At 41.0% G+C, this 23,651-nt stretch overlaps 1 protein-coding gene across 7 annotated transcripts in view; it reads left to right on the top strand.

The window, feature by feature from the left end:
- The window catches only part of LOC132819769 (reticulon-4-like), a 104,728-nt gene that overhangs the window by 65,545 nt on the left and 15,532 nt on the right, over positions 1-23,651 (top strand). For all 7 annotated transcript variants that reach the window (XM_060831506.1, XM_060831507.1, XM_060831508.1 and 4 more), the window contains 2 exons: positions 9,890-10,097; positions 10,554-10,692. In XM_060831506.1, coding sequence (XP_060687489.1) covers positions 9,890-10,097; positions 10,554-10,692 — 347 coding nt within the window. The remainder of the gene's footprint in view (positions 1-9,889; positions 10,098-10,553; positions 10,693-23,651) is intronic.

Genomic DNA, 23,651 nt, shown 5'->3' with positions numbered 1-23,651 from the left:
TAGTTGATTCTTAAATACCCTCTAAGATGACCTAGCAAACCACTGAGTTGATCAAGAGGTGCAGAAAATTTGATTTAAGAATAAAATTGGATGGACCATTCATTAACTGTCTAATGTTTGATTAGATTAGACTTAGTGTGGAAACAGGCCCTTCGGCCCAACAAGTCCACACCGACCCGCCGAAGCGCAACCCACCCATATCCCTACATTTACCCCTTACCTAACAATACGGGCAATTTAGCGTGGCCAATTCACCTGACCCGCACATCTTTGGACTGTGGGAGGAAACCGGAGCACCCGGAGGAAACCCACGCAGACACGGGGAGAACGTGCAAACTCCACACAGTCTGTCGCCTGAGTCGGGAATTGAACCCGGGTCTACAGGCGCTGTGAGGCAGCAGTGCTAACCACTGTGCCACCGTGCCACCGTTTGCTTGGTAGTGTTTGAAGAAACTGCAAAATTGGGAAAGCTGTTCTACAGACTAAGCAATGACGTAACATTGACAGTAAAATGAGTCAGTTAGTGAGTATATCTATATCCCAGAGTCCTTTTAATACACCCCTTGGGAGTTCTTCATTTTGACTGCAGTTCCAAGGTTTTATGGCCTTATGTCAAGATGAGCAAGGAAGCCTGCAGATTATCCGGCACTGCAGGGCGGCACGGTGACTCTTGTTAATGTTGCTACTTCGCAGGACCAGGGACCCAGGTTTGATTCCGGCCTCGGGCAACTGTCAGTGTGGAGTTTGCACGTTCTCCCTGGCTGCGTGGGTTTCCTTCGGTTGTTCCAATTTCCTCCAACGGTTCAAATATGTGGAGATTAGGTGGATTGGCCATGCTAAATTGTCCGTAGTATCCAGGGATGTGTAGGCTGGCTAAGTGGGTTAGCCTTTGTAAATGTAGGGTTACAGGGATTGGGTAGGGGGTTGGGTCTGGCTGGGATACTCCTTCAGAGGGTCTCTGGACAAGCTGAGCCAAATGGCCTGCTTCCACCCTATAGGGATTCTATGATGATTATCTGAGTGCTTGTACTGCACAGACTCTTTCCCCTGTGTTGAACCCTGCTTGAAAGAAACACTGAAAGCTTGGATGCACAAGGTTCTGAATGGGGTACCAACGCCAAGCAATTCATTAGCACCACTCCTGAGTGAGCTGGCCAGGTTCTCGGGGCATATTTTCCTGACTAGGCCATGAGAAAATCAAGTTGTTAAAACCTACTTGACATTGTTTTTGTTTATCTACGTGGCAGGTGTATTTGACCATCAGGCTATTGTTAGGAGTGACCAGTGTGCAGTCCTAATGGAGATGAAGTCCTGTCTTTGGCCTTGTGTTCAAGTTAAGTCCATGCTTCTATAGGCTTTGGATATGTCAATTAACAGTTATAGTTGCAACCTGACATGAGTGCAGTTACCATTTTAACTATTTCATTCTTTAATTGAGGCAGAGGGTAAGTTGGGTGTTTTGTAGCTTTTGCTGTGCAGTCTTTTTACATTTCTTGTGCTCACTTATTAGGGGAAATAGTGAGAAAATGTGCTGTAAATGTAGCCAAATTTACTCCAAGCCTGCCTGATAACCTTCATACCTAGTTCAATAGACTATCAATCATTGGTTAACAAAAACAATGATGGATCTTTGAATATGAGGATAGTAATTGATAACAGTGAATCGAGAAGCGATCAGCAATTGTAGTTCCCTGTTTAAAATTGTGGAAAGACTGCAAGTCTGAGTCAGCTTTGTTGTCAAAAATGAACTCTTGAAGAAATTGACTCTTTTAAGGCAGCAGACTTTGTTTCCCTTTTTGTGATTTTTTTTAAGTCTACCGTAGACTGAGGCCAAGTTGGGGAAAAAAGATTCTATTTAAATCTAAGCATTGCTTTACCAGCTGTAGAATTATGAGATTAGATTAGATTCCCTACAGTGTGGAGACAGGCCCTTTGGCCCAACAACTCCACATCGACCCTCTGAACAGTAAGTCACCCAGACCGATTTCCCTCTGACTAATGCACCTAACACTATGGGCAATTTAACATAGCCAATTCAACTGAACTGCACATCTTTGGACTGTAGAAGGAAACCCACACAGACATGGGGAGAATGTGCAAACTCCACAGAGACGGTCACCCGAGGCTGGAATTGAACCTGGGACCTTGGTGCTGTGAGGCAGCAGTGCTAACCACTGAGCCACTGTGTCGCCCAAAGATTAATGCCAAGGAGGGGGTAACCACAAACTTTGGGAAAAACACATGGGAAAGTGTGACCGTAGATGCCAGAGGTTGACTTTGACTGGAAACTTAACTGAACTAGACACTTATGTGCTGAAGCAACAAGAGGTCAGAGGTTGGAAAAGCTGTGGTGAGCAAATCAGGATTGTGTTGGGATACTCATTTGTATGGATGAAAGCATATCCAGTTGCACTTAAAACTCATGGTTAACCAGAACAAAGCAGTCCTCTTGATTGATACAAGATTTGCATCTTGAACACTTATGCCCTCTTCCACTGGTAAACTAGCAGTAATGTGTGCCTTCTACAAGATGCACTGCAGCAATTTGCCAACCCTCCTTTGAGAGCATCTTTAAAATTTAGAAGATCAGGGCTGAGAGATTTTTGATAGGGGCCTTGAGATTTTTGGTTGGGCTTACAGGAATGTAAAACTATAATTATTACATCACAGAAGAAGGCTGTTCAGTTCATCCTGATTGCACTGGCTTTCTAAATGACTACACTGCTCAATGCCATTTTCCTGACTTTCCTCTCTGAGCCTGCATGTTTCTTTTTCAAATAATAGTCCAATTCCCTTTTTCAATCAATTGAATCTTCTACCATAGTGCATTCCAGCCTTGACAACATGCTGAGTGTAAAAGTGCCTTTTCTCCTAATGCTCTTGCTGCTTTTGCCTATTACTTTAATTGTCTTATTATGAAAGACATTTCCTCACATTCTTTCATAATCTTATTGAATGACAGAATAGGCTGAAACTGTCAAAAAGACTTGGGAACATCCCCATTTTGCAAGGTTTGCTCTAAGTTACGTGCCTTCCTAAGATGGAACTATATCATCCGCTGTTGCTAGATCAAAAACTGGAATTCTCTTACTAACATTGTGGGTGCAGCAAGCCATGTGAACTACAGTGGTTGAATAATGTGGCTTGCCACTTTCTATTGGGACAGTTACAAAGATGCACAGATGTTTTAAAAAGCTGTGAATACCCGTGAAATTCAGTAGTTATGAGGTCATTGCCACAGGTATGCTATCAGTTTTGGAAAGTTATTTTCAGGTATGTTTCAATTGATAGTCTGAATCATATGGGTCATTCAGTTCTGACTTTCTGTCACTAAAAATGGGCAGTATGAAATGCATCTAGAAATATAAAACTGGTTTAAAAAGTAAGATTAGTTGCAATACTGAACACTTTCAGTTTCTTTGGCTGGCTAAGAAGATGGAAATAATGGTACAGGTACAGAATTTTGTCATGGCTGTAGAAGTTGTTGACTTCAGTTTATCTTAACTGGAGGAAATTGAGTCTCATGCATAAGACTGCTTGGCTGATAGCCAACAGTTTGTTTGATGGATGCTAGGAGGAGAGTTATTTGAGTTAATGGAACAGTGGAGTTGGTACATACTCAGTTGAAACTGATCTCTTATCTTGAAGTGATGTCTATTTGATTTTGTAAAATAAATAAATATATAAATGCATTTTTGACGTTTTTTTTGTTTAAAGTATTGCCAACTATGTTGGATGGTGATTTCTTTCCACCACTATAGTCACCAGATTATCGGTTTGTTAACTTGTTCAGAGCTGATAAGCTATTCCTGGTGAGAGCAGGCGATGGTGAAAACAAATGTAGATACTTTTGTACTAAAGATGGCACCCTGTGGTGACTTTATAAACTATTCAGTGCACTCGTGTGAGAATATGTGACGATAAACCTAATTCTGATTCAATTTGTGGCCTTGACAATGGTGATGTGAGTTGCCAGAAGCTTTCTGCCCATCTGGGGCCAGCACTCTGAGTATTAAAGTCTGTTGGTATTGTCCTGTTTCCAAATCCCTGAATCTGTCAAAGCAAACACTCAGACACAGGATGACTCTACCTTTATTCTGGGCCCTAGAGAGAGAATGATTGTCCATGTACATAAAGACATTAGCTCTGATCTTCTCCTGAACAGCAGATTCTTAAGGAATTATATAGTCACTTACAGGGAGCAGCATCCAAATAAGACAACATCTATATTGATTGGGTGACTGTTACAATCAGTGAGTATCAACAGTAAAGATCAAGTCATCTGGTATTACACAATGGATGTTCCTCACCTCGTTAAACCACTACCCCTGCCTTCAGCAACTCATTGTTTACTGCAAATTCTTATCTGGTCAAAATCATGCTAGCTGAGCCTTTTGTCATGTAACCCAAAACTTAACACTTTCTCTACCTGCTCATACCTTGTACACATTCTCATTCCCTCCTTATTATTTCATGATAGCATAGGGGCTGACCTCAGTGCTATGTTGCCGTTTGAATCCTCAACTGCTGGTTATTGGGTCACCAAAGCCTGTCCTGTTGGAAATAGACTCTACGCAGAGAATATCATTTGTTGTAAGATACATTTCAGAACAGCTATTCCCAGGAATATTCCTATTATAATCACCCCTGCGTAAGTAGCCATATTGACTAGCCAGTCCTTCCATCCTCCGAGCCCCCAGTCTCCCCATCTGGCCCATCGCTTGCCCTCCTTTATAGACCCTATCTTGTTCATCTGCCTTGTGGACATAGTGGGTAACATTAGCAGTAATGTCATCCAGGCCCAGGATACATTTGTCTTGCACCATAGGGCAAACGCCCACCATGATGGGCGAGGAAGTAATCCAATGCATGGCGATTATTGTGTAGAGAAAAGTCTGAGTTGGTTCAGGTTCTTGGTGATGACCTTGAGTGCTCTGCAAATAGCATTGCCAGGCATGGTAAGTCTGTATGCAAGATAATTATGGTTATGGGTGGCCATGTTGGCCCCAGAGGCCCCTAGGGAGAATAAGCCTGCTGCACTGTAACTAGCTGTCTGTCCAGTAGTAAAGGTGGGAAGGTCTTTTATAGGCAGTGCAAAACTCCTCGGAGACATCATGCTTCTGATGGCTGCAGAATGGTCCTCAATGTCCTGTACAGGGTACTGTCCTGGGGAGTAGGGTGCCAAGCGCCACCGAGTGAGGGTAAGGGGACTCTAGGAAGTTTGTGGCCATTCTGTTAAAGAAGAAGAAAATCCCGGGTCTGCAAAAAGACTTTCAGAACAGCCTTTATCATGAGAGTAATTGTGAATAATCCAGGCAAATGTACCATCATGGGACATGAGACCTCCTTAACTCCTCTGTTTTGAGGAAGCACAAAGACTGGCATCCACTGTGAGGTGGGTATGGTTGACTTTATCACATAGGAGCTGTTCCCCTCATTTAAAGGGTACACAGTTGGACCCCTCACAATGATGGTTAACACTTTGCATGTCCTGGGTAGGTCGCACTCATGAATGTGGCAGGAATAGTAAAGGCAAGAGGTTTTTTCATCGCAAATGAACACTTCGAAACATCCCCACCCATGACCAGTGCAGTATCTCTCATCCCAGGTTGTTACTGGGCAGTTTCCCTCTTGTGCCTTCCCACCATATGTTCCCCTTCAGCCAATCTCTGTCCATGTGGTCAGAACGCTGGGGAAGATATATGTAGTCTGCCACAGGGGCCTATGCAGGTTGAATAAATCTATGAAAATTTATTCTTTGGGACCGTGGTAAACTATTACGGGCCAGAGCACACTGGTAGTGTAGGCTATGGTTCCACTGAAGGAAAATGGAGAAGTATGAGTTCACTCCAGTGGACCAAGAGAAGCAAGCAACTGTGCCATCACCGTTTAGCCGTTGGTAGACCTGGTAGAAATAATTGCCAGCCGTGTATTCCTGAATGGTCAATACCAGTTGCTCTTTTTCAGGGAGGGTTTATTTTCCAGAGCCTACTTAAAGCACTTCCCATCGTACAATTGGTGATGGTCTCTCCCTTCCAGGGGATCCCTCCTGCAGGTAAAGTCAAACTTGCAGCCCCAATAACAACACTGGAGTTGCCACAGATTCCTTTGGTCCAGGACCAACTTGTAATCTGTTTGGACAAGCAATCCATTATAGTAATCAATTTTAGTAGCCTTCCATATTCCAAATGGGTTCCCTTGCACATTGATACAAGTGAGAATGTCTCTTCTGCACAAATGATGGACCTGGTTACGTCTGCCCTGCCTGCAAATCTTGACCCTCCCTTCTCTCCAGGTTGGAGGGAAGTAGACATAGGCTTGGCACGATATCATAATGCTAATAATCTCCCTTGGTAACCCAATCCGTCACCTTACTGGAGGCAAGTGTGGAGGCACGCAGTGTATCCGTAGCAAAACTAGCAATACAGAAGAACACATTAAAGTTTTTCAGTCCTCCTTTAGTCCTTTTCCTCCTCCTTCCCTTGGTCCATAATCCGTTGTTTACAGTTGCTCAGGTGAATCCACTGATCCTTTCCTTTGACTTTTACTGCAGTGAAGGTTGGAGCAACACCTGGAACGGTACTTTCCTGCAGGGTCCTAGCTTCGGCCTTCCCTGCTCTCTGATTAGGACCAACTCAGCGGTCTCTACTCATTCCCAGTCACTGTCACAATTGGGGGGTGTGTGGTGGTTTCTCTCACCTGTAAGTGGAGAGACTCTTCAATCAATTAACAATGTCTGTAATAACGCTACATTTCATTCCAGCCCCACCCTCCCAAAAGTCCCATTATATGCCGATCAACCTGGGGTGGTGGGGACTGGTTGCCATCCCACGTGATAGGAACACACGCATTCACTCCTTTCCCAGGTGAGTGTGTGTAAATTGTCAACGAATAAAGGCAGAAGGGTCTCTGGGATGAGTGTTTGTCTGCCAGAGATTCGTAACAGTATTGCATACAACAGTGTTTCTGCACATATCCTTTTCTGAAGCAGTGGCGTCCCCCTGAAGTTGTAAAGTGGTGTGCATGTCTGGACATCCTGTGGCATGGAGAACCAGCATCATTTCTATTGTAATCTTCCCCACTATCAAATAACACCTGGGATCAAGGCATATCCAGTGACGCTGGAGAGACATTTTTCTCATTTTTGTCTTTCGTAGGCTTTCATTTGAAATCATATGTTTCACACGATGCCTTCAAAACCTCCCAATGATGGGTTTTCCCTTTATCATCGGTAATAGGGATATTCTTCTGTTTAGTGATGTGTTCCCAAGAAATTTGGTGGGATTTTTTTGTTTAATTTGGTGGCCACCGTCCTCCAATTAGTAATTAAATCTTTCCATTTTTGGGAAATATTAGACTTTGACACCTCGAACTCTGCTTTTGAACATTTATCTAGATCCCAAGATTCCCCCCACCAACTGTTCATTTCCCAATAATTTGTTCAGTCGAGTGATCAATCTTTGATAATTGAACTCATCACATGGATTATCCTGACAAATCTTTCCTAACTGGGTCAACAGACCTGATTTATCAAGTGTCTGCCCCATTTGTCTAAATATACTCTGGACTTAACAGTGATACTTGCAAGTCAATTCCTACTCTAGGGCACTTGAACCCCTTTCTCACTTTACTTCTCACGAGGACTTGAATCCCAGTTAGGTCCAGGGGATTTAAACGCACCGGCAAACAGGGGTTCATGAAACTGTGTCACTTGACTGAACTAATTACTGTTCAAGAAGTCCATAGAATAGAAAGCAATTGAATGAGGGGACTGTTTCTGACACACAGGATTATCGAAAGGGACCAAGGTTTAAAATCTTACCTGTGGGCCTGTCTGTCTCAAGATAGCGGTGTGCTGGGTGCTCGTTGACACTGCCCGATCATAACTATTCGCTTGCACTTCCTGCTGGTTCGCCATATTGTTGTTCCGTTTCTGTATCCCCATATCAGTTGAAGCAAGCACTCCGAGACACAGTATGTCTGTACCTTTATTCTGGGCCCTGGAGAGAGAACGTTTGCCCATGTACACACAGACATGAACTCTGTCGTCTCTTGAACAGCAGATTCTTAAAGAATTATATAGTCACTTACAGGGAGCAGCATCCAAATGAGGCAACATCTGTATTGATTGGGTGACCATTACAATCAGTGCGCATCAATAGTAAAGATCAAGTCTTCTGGCATTACACAGTAGATATTCCTCACCTCGTTAACTGGCATTGTATGATAGATGTACCTCACCTCACTAAACCACTACCCTTGCCTCCAGCACCTCTTTGTTTACTGCAAGTTCTTATCTGGTCACTGGGCCATTGTCAGGCAACCCCAAACTTAACACTTTCTCTACCTGCTCATACGTTATACACATTCTCAGTGATCGCTTTACACTTCGCCACCGGATCTCCTGAGCAAGTAAGATTTTATTTCCTTTCCTGCAGACAGAGGCAGGTCAGGGAGTAAGAGGCCAGGGCAAGAGTAGGCTTACAGAGGATTTCCATTCAGCTCATTAACTCTATTGCTTTCTGATTAGGAAGAATGCAAGATAAAACCTTTAGATGCCTTTTAAATGGCCACCTAAGGGCCTGAATTGCTGGTGAGTTAAGTCCCCAATGAATTTGCTGACTCAGTAATTAATTGCAGAGTTGGTGAGCAGGGGTTACATTTCATTCCAGGACAAACTCCCCTAATTCTCTTTTTCCTTGCCATCTTGAGTTTGAGGGTGGGGGGTGGGTGGGAGGAGATATAACATGCCCATGGTTTGAATATTCTTTTGATATTCTTAATGAGGTGGGATATAAAGAGCATATAAATTATTAGTTTCCTAAAATTAAGTTTTAATTGGAAGTTGTCCTATTCCCACTAGTTAAATCTGGAGATGTGGGCTGACTGAGACTGTAAATATTCATTTTTAACTATTCAGTTGTTTTCTGTCTGATTCCATTAGTTCTAGCTTTATGAATCCCTTTAGTTTTGATTATGTATTTTAAAATGTAATTTATATTTATGATCTTCATGCTGTAGTAATACCTGCAGTGTATGTATCAGCAGTATGAATTAGAATAAGCTTGCTGATCAAGCTGCAATCATCAACACGATTAATATGTCTTTGGTGCAGAATGGACCAAAAAACAAAACAGGTAGTGATAGAATCATCTCATTGGGCTTTTGGAAAATTGTAACTTTAAATAGGCTTCACAAATTCATTTTAATTGGCAAATACAGTTTATGTAAACCTACTAAAATTTGTGTAATATGAACATTCTTTGAAAAGATTGATATTCACTTGTTATTGCTCTTCACATGGATTCAACATGACATTCACTGGATTGTGGACTTTCCAACTATTCTGTGAATGGCTGAATGCAGTGCTACCAATGGTGAAATTGTCATGTCTAGTTCTAGTATACAGTTTTTTTCCTTCCTTAATCTCTTCTTTTTCTGATCTTTCAAAACAAAACCTTTTCAGTAGCAAATAATGCTGGTTGACTGATTTCTTGGACAGTCCTGTAATTTTAAATTACATGTTTTTAAAGTTACTTGTCCACAGTACAGCTGAGCAGTTTTATTGGAATTATAATCTTGTGTTCCAGTTTGAAAGATGATGTACTGATGTGTGGGGGAACAAATTGAGAACTATTCAATGGAATTTCTGGGTATCAGCTTGTTTAGGGTGTGTACTTTTTAACACTTACCCAGTTTGAAAATCTTTTTACAAATTAATTTGAAGTCCTGTTCCAAATACAATTGTTGAATGTAGTTACTGACTGACTTTGACTTTAAAAGTAATCAATAATTACATGACCTTACATTAGATTATGCTACTTATTATGCAATGGAAATAGTTAATGCAATATGCTAATTCATAGTTCTCCCCCTTTAATTCTGGCAGTGATGGACTTAATCTACTGGCGTGATATTAAGAAGACTGGATTGGTATTTGGTGCGAGCCTGTTCTTGCTGCTGTCTATGACCATTTTCAGCATTGTCAGTGTGATTGCGTACCTTGCCCTGGCATTGCTTTCAGTTACCATTAGTTTCAGGATATACAGAGGTATTCTGCAAGCAGTGCAGAAGTCTGATGAAGGGCATCCGTTCAAGTAAGTATAATTTAAATATTGGGGCTACTTTATTCTTCTTTGTGTTGTCATAATAATCTATAATATGAAACATTTTAAGAGGGTGTGAAGAAATTGAGAATCGCTCTCAACATTAGGTGCTTTTATTCTTGCATGTGACTGTCACAAGGCATGATACCACAATAAAGTGAAATTGTTATCCCACATTCTTGATTTTAGAAGTTTTCCTGAGAAACTTACAAACTGTTATAGTGAGCTGCATTTGTATCATTCTAAAAAATATTAACTTTTTAGAAGGCTTGCTTCTAATCCTATGCTGAAATGATGGAAGTTATCATAATTTAGTGTTTAAAGATGAAAACAAAACGTCACTCAGGTGATTTTCAGCTTATCAATATAGTTCACAGTAGGATTCCAATTAATTGGCAAATTCCTGTTTTGGTTTTTTGTGCTACCACACTTTTTTTTTCTTTTTAGGGCCTGTTTGGAGACAGATGTTGCTGTATCTGATGAACTAGTGCAGAAGTATAGTGATGTTGGGCTAAGCCATATCAACCGTGTGATTACTGAATTAAGACGACTATTCCTTGTTGAAGATCTGATAGATTCTCTGAAGGTAAGTATTCGTAATTTGTCTTGTCTTAAATGTCAACATTTTATTATGCATTTTGCTAATATATTGTATATTTTGAAGGTTTTGGTTATGTAAAAGTTTTTTAACAATATTTGAGTGCTAGTATTCGAGTAGATTGGTTTAATAAGTGACGTTTTTTGTTTGCATTTAAACAAAACTCTTACCAAAGCCAAATACAATAAATGGATATTATTGAAATTTTGTGCAAGCTGAATAAAAGCTTAATCAGGAATGGAATTTGGGGAGGACAAGGGAATAGTGTTTAAGATCTAGTTCTGGTCCTAATAAAAACAGTGATTTGAGTTCTGAAATGCAGGAAGGTTGATTTCCAATGTCAGCTTGCATCTTCATTTCCATCTGCAGAATGTGTTCTTCCCATATTCTGTTGCACTAGTATGGTACACTATATAAATGTATGGACAGTTTGGAAAAAATAGTTAAACCCATATCAGGAAAGGTTTCTGGGTATCCTCGACAGAAGTAATCCACTGGCATCCAACTCAACGATTATTCATTGTTGCGCTATTTTTGTTGACTTTTTGATAGTGTGTGTGTTTGTGGACTGAAAGTAATTTCATTTTTCTTTTCATCTCTAGAACATAGAACAGTACAGCACAGTACGTGCACTTTGGCCCACAGTGTTGTGCCGAGCATCTAAATCTAAAATCAACCTAACCTACACACCCCTCAATTTACTGCTGTCCTTGTGCTTGTCCAGCAGTTGCTTAAAAGTCCCTAATGTCTCTGACTCTGTTACCACCATGGCAGTACATTCCATGCACCCATCACTCTGTGTAAAGAACCTACCTCTGACATCTCCTCTATACCTTTCTCCAATCACCTTAAAATTATGACCTCTCATGGCTATTTCTGCCCTGGGGAATGTACTCTATCCATGCCTCTCATTACCTTGTACACCTCTTTCAAGTCACCTCTCTTCATCCTTCTCTCCTGTGTGGAAAGCCCTAGCTTACTCAACCCTCTCTTCATAAGACATTGCTCTCCAATCCAGGCAGCATCTTGATAAATCTCCTCTGCATCCTCTCTAAAGCAAATGCATCCTTCCTATAATGAGGCAACCAGAACGGGACACAATATTGCAAGTGTAGTCTAGTCACATTTTTATAGAGCTGCAGCAAAACCTCGTGGCTCTTAAACTCAATCCCCCTGCTAATGAAAGCCAAAACACCATGTGTCTTCTTAACAATCCCATTAACTTGGGTGGCAACTTCAAGGGATCTAAGTATGTGGACCCCAAGATCCCACTGTTCCTCCACACTGCCAAGAATCCTATCGTTAACCCTGCATTTAGCATTCAAATTTGACCTTTGAAAACAAATCACTCTGCATTTAACCAAGTTGAACTCCATCTGCCACTGCTCAGCTCTGTTTCCTGTCAGTGTCTGGTTGTAGCTTGCAGCAGCCCTCAACACTCTTTGGAACACCACTGACCTTTGTCGCATCAGCAAACTTACTACCCATCCTTCCACTTCTTCATCCAAATTATTTGTAAGAGCAGAGGCCCAAGAACAGATCCCTGCAGGACACCACTGGTCATCGAGCTCCAGGCGGAATACTTTCCATCCACTACCCCTCACTGTCGTCTTTCAGCTAGCCACATTTCCCTGTATCCCAGCAATCTCATTCCTCAGTTCTCATAGTAACTTGGAATATATCTGGTCTGGCCCTGGGGTCTTATCTATCTTGATTCTTCCCAGAATTTCCAGCACACCCACTTTCTTAATATCAATCTGTTCAAGTCTATTCATCACTTCCACTGTGTTCTCATTATCAACAGGCCCCTCTCTCTACTGAATACTGAAGCAAAAAAACCTCATATGCCCCCCCCCCCCCCCAAACAAACAGACAAACAGACACACACACACACACACACACACACACACACACACACACACACACACACACACACACACCTCTCTCTCCAGACTCTTGGTGCAAGTTCCCTCTACTTTCCTGACCGGCCCTAACCTCTGTGATCATTCTATTATTCCTCATAGAAGTGTAGAAAGCCTTTTGAGTTTTCCCTAATCCTCCTCGCTCAAGGCTTTTTTGTGCCCCCTCCTTGCTCTCCTCAGTTCGTTGGAATTGTTTCCTAGCTACCCTGTGATACTCTAAGCTGTGCCAGATCCTTGCTTCCTCAACCTTAAGTAAACTTCTTCCTCTTGATGAGACTCTCCTCTTGTTTTGTCATCCAAGGCTCCTTCACCTTACCATCCTTGCCTATCTCAGTGGGACAAAATTATCCAACACTTGCAACAAATGCTCCTTAAACAGCCTCCACGTTTCTGTTGTGTATTTCTCGTAGAACACATGTTTCCAATTTATACTCCATAGCTCCAGTTAATAGCATTATAATTTCCCCTCCCTCAATTAAATAACTTCCCATCCTGTCTGTTCCTATTCCTTTCCATGGCTAAAGTAAAGATGAGGCAGTTGTGGTCACTCACTGAAATAATCTTCCAACGAGAACTCGTGACACCTGGCCTGGCTCGTTGCGACACACCTGACAAAATTGGCTCCATCTGGACATTTAATTGTTCAGAAATCAATCCAGAGTCAATCGTATTGTAACATATAGGCCAAGGTAGGCAGATTTCCTTCCCTGAAGATATTAGTGATTTCCTTCCCTGAAGATATTAGTGAGTCCCTCCCCTGTCCTCTTGCTCTCTTACTCTCCCTCCCCCAACTTCACCAGTCATAAGTGTAGATCCAAAACAAATTGGTGCCTCATTACGTTGTCCTCTTGGATCTCTCCCATCCACCTACCCACCTAAGATAGCTTTTGGCATGAAAACTAATTATCTTTGCAGCATCTAGTTAAAAGTAAGAGTGTGGAGTTCACTTCCTCACGTCAAACTGATTAAGACTCTATGTGAAACCCAATCCATTGATTGGTTTCTACAAACTCCCTGCATATTAATAGTGCAAGAGGGTTTTTGTTACTTTAATTGACAAGTGTTGATTCTGAGTACTCATCTCCTGAAAAATCAAGCTAATCTGATTTGCTGTAATTATTCATGCTGTACATATTGCTATGATGATTTTAAAGTGGACATTTAAGGAAAAAAACATTGGTGCTGTAGTGATTCAGTAACTTGAAATTCAAACCTAATTTCCTGTCTTTTACTGGTACTGTATATTACTGCATGTGTCAATCTTTATACTTGTAAACCTCTTATTGCAGATAATTTCAAATGCTTGAATCTTAAATCCACGTGTACACAAAATGTTGGTAAAATTCTTAGTTCTGTGCATAAATTGATAGCTCAAAAAGAATGTTCACTAATTTTAGAAAAATCGATGCAAACTTTGTACTATTTTACTTTTTTATGAATCTAAATTCATTGTTTGAGAGCACTGACGTCATGAATGGCAGTGATTTATTTATTTGTTGCTTAATACGTTTGTTAATTTTGGATGCTAGATAGATATTTTAGTCATACAGATACAGTGAATAAGAAAGCAGTACAATTTATTTTAAATAAAAACTGAAAACTGCAGTGCTAAATCAAACAAAAATAGATGTTGCTGGAAAAACTCAGCAGGTCTGGTAGCATCTGTGAAGAGAAATCCAATGTTTCTGGTCTGGTGATCTGTCATAGACCCTTCTCTTCACAGATGCTGCCAGACCTGCTGAGCTTTTCCAGCAATCTCTTTTTTTTTTGCTTTTAATTCATTTTACTATCCAGACAGATTTGAAGCCTGTTTGAAACCTGTGCCATTGACATCTTGTACTAATTACACTTCAAATCATAGTATAGAATGATGCAGCTAGCTGGTCAATTCACTTTGATTTTAGGAGGAGGATGAGTACTAAAAATTCAAAATGATCTCCGAATAAGAATTCAAGAGTAGGCAAATAGAAAAAAAATTGAGTGGTGTTGATATTTGAACCAGCCAACTGCTGTTCTGACAGCACTTCTGCACTAGAAAATACTTCACTGCTTAGAACAGACTTTTGAGAGAATTGGGTTATTTAATATGACTTATTTGCAGTACAATTTCTATCATTTATAGCTTTTAGTTTATTTTGCTTATGTTTTTGTCCCTCCTATGTTTCCCTGTCTGAGTTAAGATGTCAGGTGAAGAAATAACTTGTGCTAGTAAGATTATTACTACCAGGAGTTCTTGAATGCTGTGGAGATCTTTGGCATAATTTTGAAGTGATTTATGATCTTTTAAGTACATAGACCTAAATTGAAACATGAGTATTTCACTGGTCATTTCTGACTGCAGAATTCAAGTTAGTCAGTTCCACAAACACCAAGTTTAGATTTGTAAGATTTAGGCATCAATCCCACTGCAGAAGCCAGGCAAGAATGTTGCTGTCATCCAAATAACCTTTAGTTAAACCATATGTAGTAAATGCCCCAGACATTTTAAGGGTTGGGGAATCTCTCTCTTCCCTGCTTGAGGAAATGTGGGATTCTGCAGTGGGATTGATGCCTAAATCTGGTCTTATCCTAGTTTCTAACTATATTTCTGATAAGAATCTTTGGAACCATCCAACTGATAAGAAATCCAATATTCTTTCTGTAATTGATATTATAATGTCCAACTGTGATTTTTTTTGTCTCCCCCCAGGCCTTATTGTTTAAACCTTTTGTTTCTGCTGTTTAATTATTAGCATACACAATTGCTGGAGAATCACAGCAGGTCTGACAGCACCTGTGGTGACAAAACAGAGTTAGTGACCCTTCAGAACTGATAGCAGGTGGGTTTTATGCTGGTAGGGGTTAGGGGCATGGAAAATCAATGGGCAGAAAGTTGTAAAGGGAGCCAAGAGAGAATGATCTGTCATTGACCCTGAGCTTAGGGTTGTTTGCTACTTTGTGCTGAGTTGCTGTGCCAACATTTCTGTCTCTGACCTGCTGCAGTGCTGCAGCAACTTGATGCAAGCTAGAAGAGTGACACCTTATGTGGGCGGCACGGTGGCACAGTGGTTAGCACTGCTGCCTCACAGCGCCTGTAGATCCGGGTTCAATTCCCGACTCAGGCGACTGACTGTGTGGAGTTTGCACGTTCTCCCCGTGTCTGCGTGGGTTTCCTCCGGGTGCTCCGGTTTCCTCCCACAGTCCAAAGATGTGCGGGTCAGGTGAATTGGCCAAGCTAAATTGCCCGTAGTGTTAGGTAAGGGGTAATATGTAGGGGTATGGGTGGGTTGCGCTTCGGCGGGTCGGTGTGGACTTGTTGGGCCGAAGGGCCTGTTTCCACACTGTAAGTCTAATCTAATCTTATGGTTGGAGCCATATCTGGCAATAGGAAGTTGGTCACGGTTGTTGGAGGTCAGTCATCTTAGGTCCAGGGGATTCTGCAGGAGTTCCTCAGCGTGGTGTCTTAAGTCCAAGCATTTTCAGTTTCTTTATCAATGACCTTCTTTCTAGTTTGAAGTGGGAGTGTGCTGTTGTCGGCGAACAATGTTCGGCATCATTTGTAACTCCTCAGATACTAAATCAGTCCATGTTCAAATGCAACAAGATCTGGACAATATCCAGGCTTGGGCTGACAAGTGACAAGTAACATGCATACCATGCAAATGCCAGGCTATGACCATCGCCAATAAGAGACAATCTAACCACTGCTCTTTGACATTCAGTGGTGTTTCCATCACTGTACCCCCCCCACTATTGACATCCTCAGGGTTATCATTGGCCAGAAACTTAACTAGATTCGCCACATAAACACACTGACTACAAGAACAAGTCAAAAACTAGGAATACTGCAGCGGGTAACTGACCTTCTGCCTCCCCAAAGCCACCATTGATTAGTCAGGAGTGTGATGGAATACTCCCTACTTAACTGGATGGGTGCAGCTCCTACAACATAAAGAAGCTTGACACCATCCAGAACAAAGCAGCCTGCTTGATTGGCACCACATCCACAAGCATCCAATACCACCTCCACTGTTGTTCAGTAGCATATTGTATATTATCTACAAGATGCACTGCATAAATTCACCAAAGATCCTCAGCCAGCATCTTCCAAACCCACGATTGCTTCCATCTAGAAGTACTAGGGCAGCAGAGATATAGGAACATCTCCACCTTTTAAGTTCCTCTCCAAATCTATCTCTATCCTGATTTGGAAATATATCACTATATTCCTTCACAGCCGCTGGGCCAAAAATTTGGGACCCCCACTCCCCCACCAATGGCATTCTGGGTCAACCACCGCAGGTGGACTGTGCAGTGGTTTGACGCGGCCACTCACCACCATCACCTGGATAGCAATTAGGAATAGACAATAAATGTTGGCCCACCAACGATGCTCACCTCCGAACAAAGTGAGTTTTTAAAAAAAAAAAATCCCTTCATCTTCTTGGGAACTTCTTGCAGCCGTCTGGACTCAATATCACGTTGAACAGTTTTAGAGCATGACCATCTTCTTTCAGGTTTATTATCCATCTCGACTCCCTACATTTTGACATGGCACTGGTTTGTTCCAGCACAGCCAAACTATTTTCACTTTCTCAGTGCCCATTATAATAGGTCTATCTTCTCTTCCCTGGCATACTGTCAACATCCCTTTTGTCTGACTGACCTTTTTTGCTGCCTGTCTCATGATTTCTGTTCGGGTTCTCTCCACCTAATCTTCTAACTCCTTTATTTCCAAACCCCCAACCCCACTCTGTCATCAGCATAAATACCACATTTTCCTAGCTGAACTTCTTCAGAAGAGTCACTGGGTTTGAAATGTTCACTCTGCTTTCTCTGGACAAGTGCTGCCAGAGCTCCAGCAATTTGTTTTTTTTTGTTTCAGATCTCCAGCTCCAAAAGTTCTTTGTTTTATTTTAGGTTTTAGTATATGTATGTAATTTCCATGTCCCTTTTTAGATGTGTCCTTTACCCTCAGCTGAGTTTGAGTTGTTCATGGTTAGATTCTGCATGAATCTTTAGCTAAAACTGTTTTTAATATGTGCATCACACGAAATTATACTTGTTTCTCTCACAAGCTGTATTTCTAACCTGATATAGTTAGGTGTTTTTTGATTAATTGCTAAAGACACAGACCATCTGTAAAACTGTCAACTATTTTCTTAACGAATGAGGAATATTAATGTATTATTTTGATTAAAGCTTAAATGTTTTTGTTTGTGGGATTTGGGCCTCACTGGCTAGACCAGTATCTATTGCCCATTCTTAATTGCTCTGGAGAAATGAATGATAAACTAACTTCTTCAAACCCTGCAGTGCATATGGTGTGAGCTCATACACACCACTGTTGGGGAATTCTAGATTTATCTATCTATCTTTTGTCTTTGCCTCTTCCATCATTTAGCATGTTTTTTATACCATTAGATTCCAATTAGCTCCTAAATCCCCCTGCCATTCCACTGACTCACTCATACACATGTGCACTCTTTCCTTTGCCTGTGTCTTTGCCTGCTGTCTCGCATTATCCATAGCTCCACTATATAAATCTTTTTTTCTTAGCTTTTAGGTTTAGTATACATCCTTGACTTCACTTGCCCGTCACCTGTACCCTCAATAGTTTCTCACCCTTTCCATAGGATTAAATTTAAAATCCTTTATATCTATAACTGAGCCCACATCTGCATCATCTCTGGTAATATTCATATTATCAGCTGTGCAACCACCAGGTTCAAGTACAGCGCCTAATATATATATAGAGAGGCCCAGTTCATGCACGCATAATTGTGTGCCTCTCTCAACATGACTAAATAGATGACAGCCATTCTCTGGTTCAATTCTCAGGGCAATCCCTTCATCAATTAGAATCATTTTGCCTTGTTTCAAATTTAAATAAAGCTCGATAGTTAACTGTCTTATTCTCCAGGCCAGCATCTGTACCATAGTCCAGTTGCCAATCAATCAGCACTCTCTTATAAAATATTAATGCTGTTTGCGCTCTACTTTGGTTTAGATGAATTGCCCACTGAATGCCAGGCAAAAAGCTTTGACAAAATGTCTTTGCAAGATTCAAATTCCATACTATCAAGCTTATTAAATCCAAGACCACATTTAACTATAATATGTAATACATACACACACATAGATACCTTCATTACATGCAAGTATCTCCACACTTTGAGCTTTGACTGACAATCACTTGACTGACGATTCCAGTTGTCAGCCTAATTTTTTGCCCCCTCAGGTTTATGTAGCCAGTGTTGTCCATTTGCAGAATTCTATCCAATATTGGATACTTGACTTTTGCAGGCACAGGTTATTTGGGTTGTCAGTACTTTGCTTGTAGTGAACAGCCGAAGTGATATGTTATTTGATGCTTTTTGCCAGTCTTTGGGTGTATGGTCTGCATGTTTACCACACCATCACTGAAATATACACACTATATTACTTGCTTGTATGATAGGAAGAATGTCTTTTACTCGACAGCAGCATCCGATTAGTGATGAACACCACTTGCATTGCTATTGCATTTTGGTCAGGCATTTGAGATGCCTTGCCCTTCGAGGCTAATTTAAGGTAGACTGGGCACTTCTTAATGCCAGTAGTGATGGTATGAGGCCCGTTCATGATTTTAAGAACATACAATGGATAATTATCTTCAGGGTAGCCATTTGCACCTACATTAACTTGCATGGTGAACAGACAGCTTGGGCGTTAAGTATGAGTATGCCAGTAAGGTCAATGTGATAGCACGTGGAACTGTAGGAATCTCTGTGTAAATTGCCCAGTGAAAATAGGATTGTATCAGATGGTAATAGAGAACTCTGGCTGATCACTTGACTTCAAGGAAAGGGAGCCCATTTGATTGCTCCATTTTAAAGTTGAATTTGAGCACAGAATGGAGCTCATTAAGGCATGTAAGGCAATTTTTCCAATTAACTACATAAAGTATGTAAAGTATATTGCTGTTATGTGGAATTTGGATTTTTTTAGATGAAGAGGGGCATATGAATGTGCTTTAGAAGAAAGTCAAATTCACTCCGAATTAGCAATCTAAGTAAACCAAGATGATGTGACTGCAACCAAGAGCTTGGGAAAATCTCCTAGACTGTTGATGGAATAATGTGTTTAACCTTTGGAGTTGACAATAAGTAGTACAAACACATTAATCCATTCAAAGAACAAAGAAAATTTACATCCCAGGGACAGGCCCTATGGCCGTCCAAGCCTGAGCTGATCCAAATGTACTGTCTAAACCTGTCGGTCAATTCCTAAACATTTGTATCCCTCTGCTTCTCACCTATCCTGCATCTGTCCAGACGCATCTTAATCTACCGTGCCTGCCTCTGCCACCTCTGCTGGTAACGCGTTCCAAACATCCACCACCCTCTGTGTGAAGTACTTGCCGCATGTATCCCCCTTAAATTTTCCACACCTCCCCTTGAAAGCATGACCTCTTCCTTTTGAAATGAGTTGAAAGTTAGGTTCAGTTGAGAATAATTGTGTTGAATTCAGAAATAATGTTTAGTTTTGTTCCTGGCTGGAGTTTTTGTTTCTATTCAGATGAAACCAGTATTGCATTAGTTTGTGAAATTTCCAAAGTAGAAGAATTTGGGATAGAAATGTTTGTTAAAATTAGGAGCAAAAAAAATCCTAAATTTATTGCTTAGTCCAATAAAGAGAAACTGGAAAGAGTAAGTTAATTGGAGACTTTAATTTAGAGCAGAGTTTAATACTTCTGGCCACGAGTCTGCAGTGGCTAGTGTTAGAGGAATGCTTTTGGGAACGGAGAGTTGTGTCCACAGGGATCGGTGCTGGAACCTCTATTCATGGTCTACAAAAATGATTTGAGGGAAATATAGTTTGCAGATGATACAAAGATGGATGGAGTTGTGAATAGTGAGGAGGGTTGTCAGTGGATACAGTAAGGTATAAATCAGTTGGAGGCGTGGACAGAAAAATGGCAGATGGAGTTTAATCCGGACAAATGTGAGATGATGCATTTCGGAAGGTCAAGTACAGGTGGAAATTATGCAGTGAACGGCACCGCCCTTAAGGGTATTAATATGCAGAGGGATCAGGGTGTGAGGCTCCACAGACCACTGAAGGTAGCAGCGCAGGTAGATGAGCTAGTTAAAAAAGGGTCTATGGTATGCATGCCTTCATTGCAAGGGACATTGAGTGTAAAGATCGGAAAATTATGCTGCAGCTTTATGGAACTTTTAGTGAGGACACACTTGGAATATTGCGTACAGTTCTGGTTCCCACACTACCAGAGGGATGTGGATGCTCTAGAGAGGGTTACAGAAAATGTTTGCCAGAACGTGGCCTGCATTGGGGGATTTTAGCTAAGGAAGGTTGGATAGACTGGGTTTGTTTTCACTGGAACACAGGAGATTGAAGGGTAACCTGATAGTTTATAAGATTGTGAATGGCATGGATAGAGTGGAAAGTATGAGGCTTATTCCCAGGGTGCAGGAATCAATTACTAAGTCACAGGTTCAAGGTGTGGGGGTAGTTGGGAGGGGGTTGGGGTGGGGAAGGAAGTGGAAGGTAGTGAAGTTTAAAAGAGATGGGACATGTTTTTCCACAAAAGGTGGCGAGTGCCTGGAATATGTTGCCAGAGAAGATGGTGGAAGCAGACACAATAGCAACATTCAAGAAGCACCTGGGCATAAGTGAAGACAGTTTTAGTATAGAAGGGCAAAATGTGTCAGCTCAGGTCTGGAGGGCCAAAGGGCCTATTCCTGTGCTGTATTGATCTTTTGTTCTAAATAAAGTATTTAAATTTTTAGTTTTAATTTTATTTAAGCTCTAAGTGTGTATCTAGAGCTTGGTTGGTTGGTTTGCTTCCTTTTGTGTGATAAATATCTGTTTTGAAAGAATATCTGCAGCCTTGTGACCATTTCAGTGACTAAGTGTCACACTAACTAACTAAACCAAAAAAAATTAAAGATAATGATCTATCTAGCAGTGTTTCATTCTGCAATCTGACTTGTCCAGAAGTGCCATCAGTGAGGACCATAATTGCCACTCTGCTGCAGTACAAACATCTATGGCTTCCTTGAGTGGTACATTAGTGAATAGGCCAGCAATTTCAAATGTGTATGTATGATATGTATGATACAAATGATATGTAAGTCTTGTATGAATTTTTGTGCCAGTATGATGTAGGTTATACATCTCCAAAGGCTGTTTGAGCGTATCAAATACCTTATTCCTTTGGCTGTTTGCAGCAAGCAAAGTATTGTGCATACTGAACCATTCTACCTTTGCAGAGATTCAACACTGGACAATAGCAGAACGGATTCTGCAATTGCACACTTGCTAAATATATAATATTTTCATTGTTTTAATATGAAATCATTTTCTGGATGTGCAGAGCATGACATTGAATTTAGGATTCAGTCTGGCTTGCGGCATGACATACCTGTACTGGAATTGGCATATAATGCCTAGGGCTTGATTCTTTACACAGAACATGTACATTGTGTACCTGTTTCAGTGCAACAAAATAGATAAGACATTGATTCATTTCTCAGGTCAGTATTTTGACAAGTCAGTCTGTAAGATTCCCTTCTTGAGATTCTTGTGTGCTTGATGCAACTGCAGTGCGGCAATTTCTGTGAACTGCCAGGAGTTATTTTAGCAAGTACCAGCTTCTAGAGAATCACTTACACTCTGTAAGCATAGCCTCATTTGACAACACTCTTTGCTATCTGAACAAGGGAATCATCCTCCCTTTATACAGGGTCTTACATCAGTCAGTCATGCATGCAAGACACTCCCCCATAGTAGGAGAAAGTGAGGACTGCAGATGCTGAAGATCAGAGCTTAAAAATGTGTTGCTGGAAAAGCGCAGCAGGTCAGGCAGTATCCAAGGAACAGGAGAATCGACGTTTCGGGCATAAGCCTGAAGAAGGGATTCCTGAAGAAGGGCTTATGCCCGAAACGTCGATTTTCCTGTTCCTTGGATGCTGCCAGACCTGTGCTTTTCCAGCAACACATTTTTAAACTCCCCCATAGTCACATGTCACCCAAAAGCAATGTATGATCAGAACATCCCTCAAAACAGTGTATGATTAAATTATTTCTCAAAACAGTGCGTGATTAGGTTACTCCTTGAATTGTAGCATTTGCAGAGTATGATTAGATTGTCACATCCTGCCTGTAAGACACAAACCCCCTTCTGGGACATCCAATTTCTTATATGTCAGCAAATTAACCCTTTAATATCTCAAGTCCATCTGCTTTGTTTAAAATCAAGCAACTCTTGGCAGCTAACTATTTGTCATTAACAGGTGCATTCTTCAGGGCAACAACTCTCCCAATTGTAGTCCACTGAACAAGTTGCCATTTTGCTGTCATACCACATCAATGTTGTTTTCCCATCTGACCCTTCGAGCCTGGTCTGCCATTCAATAAGATCATAGCTGACCTTTCATGGACTCAGTTCCACTTATCCGTGCTCTCACCGTATCCTTAATTCCTTTATTGTACAAAAAGGTGGCTGTCTTAGCTTTAAAAACGTTTACTGAAGTAGCGTTAACTACTTCACTGGGCAGGGAATTCCATAGATTTACAACCCTCTGGGTGAAGAAGTTCCTTCTCAATTTAGTCCTAAATAGCTTTGGTTTTCCTTACAAATTGTCCAGATGAGTGCTAGATAAAAAGCTTTGACACACTGTGCCCTTTTTCAGCAATACTGAATATTCAACTTTATATTGATTAGCCAGTTAACAATAAAATTTTAGCAAATCATTAATGTCAGATGTTTCATAATTGTTTTATAAAATTGATGTTAAATGTCTTAATGATAAAATCTAAAGTAAATGTAGAAACTAATGGATTAGCTGAGTAACAGGATGTAATTGTCAAAAAAGGGAGCTCTAAGGCTATGATATCAGTTTTTGCAGTTTTTTGTTTGAATGCTTTGAGGATTTGAAGGGATTCCGACTGTTATCAAAATTGGAGTGAAGCTAATTTGGTCTGATTTGTTAAGTGGGAGATCCAAGCTTGTTTGAACGTAGTTAGAGAAGCATGCTAATT

This window comes from Hemiscyllium ocellatum, chromosome 10 (assembly GCF_020745735.1).
Source record: "Hemiscyllium ocellatum isolate sHemOce1 chromosome 10, sHemOce1.pat.X.cur, whole genome shotgun sequence".
NCBI classification, from domain to species: Eukaryota; Metazoa; Chordata; class Chondrichthyes; order Orectolobiformes; family Hemiscylliidae; genus Hemiscyllium; species Hemiscyllium ocellatum.
This window is presented reverse-complemented; position numbering and strand designations above follow the sequence as displayed.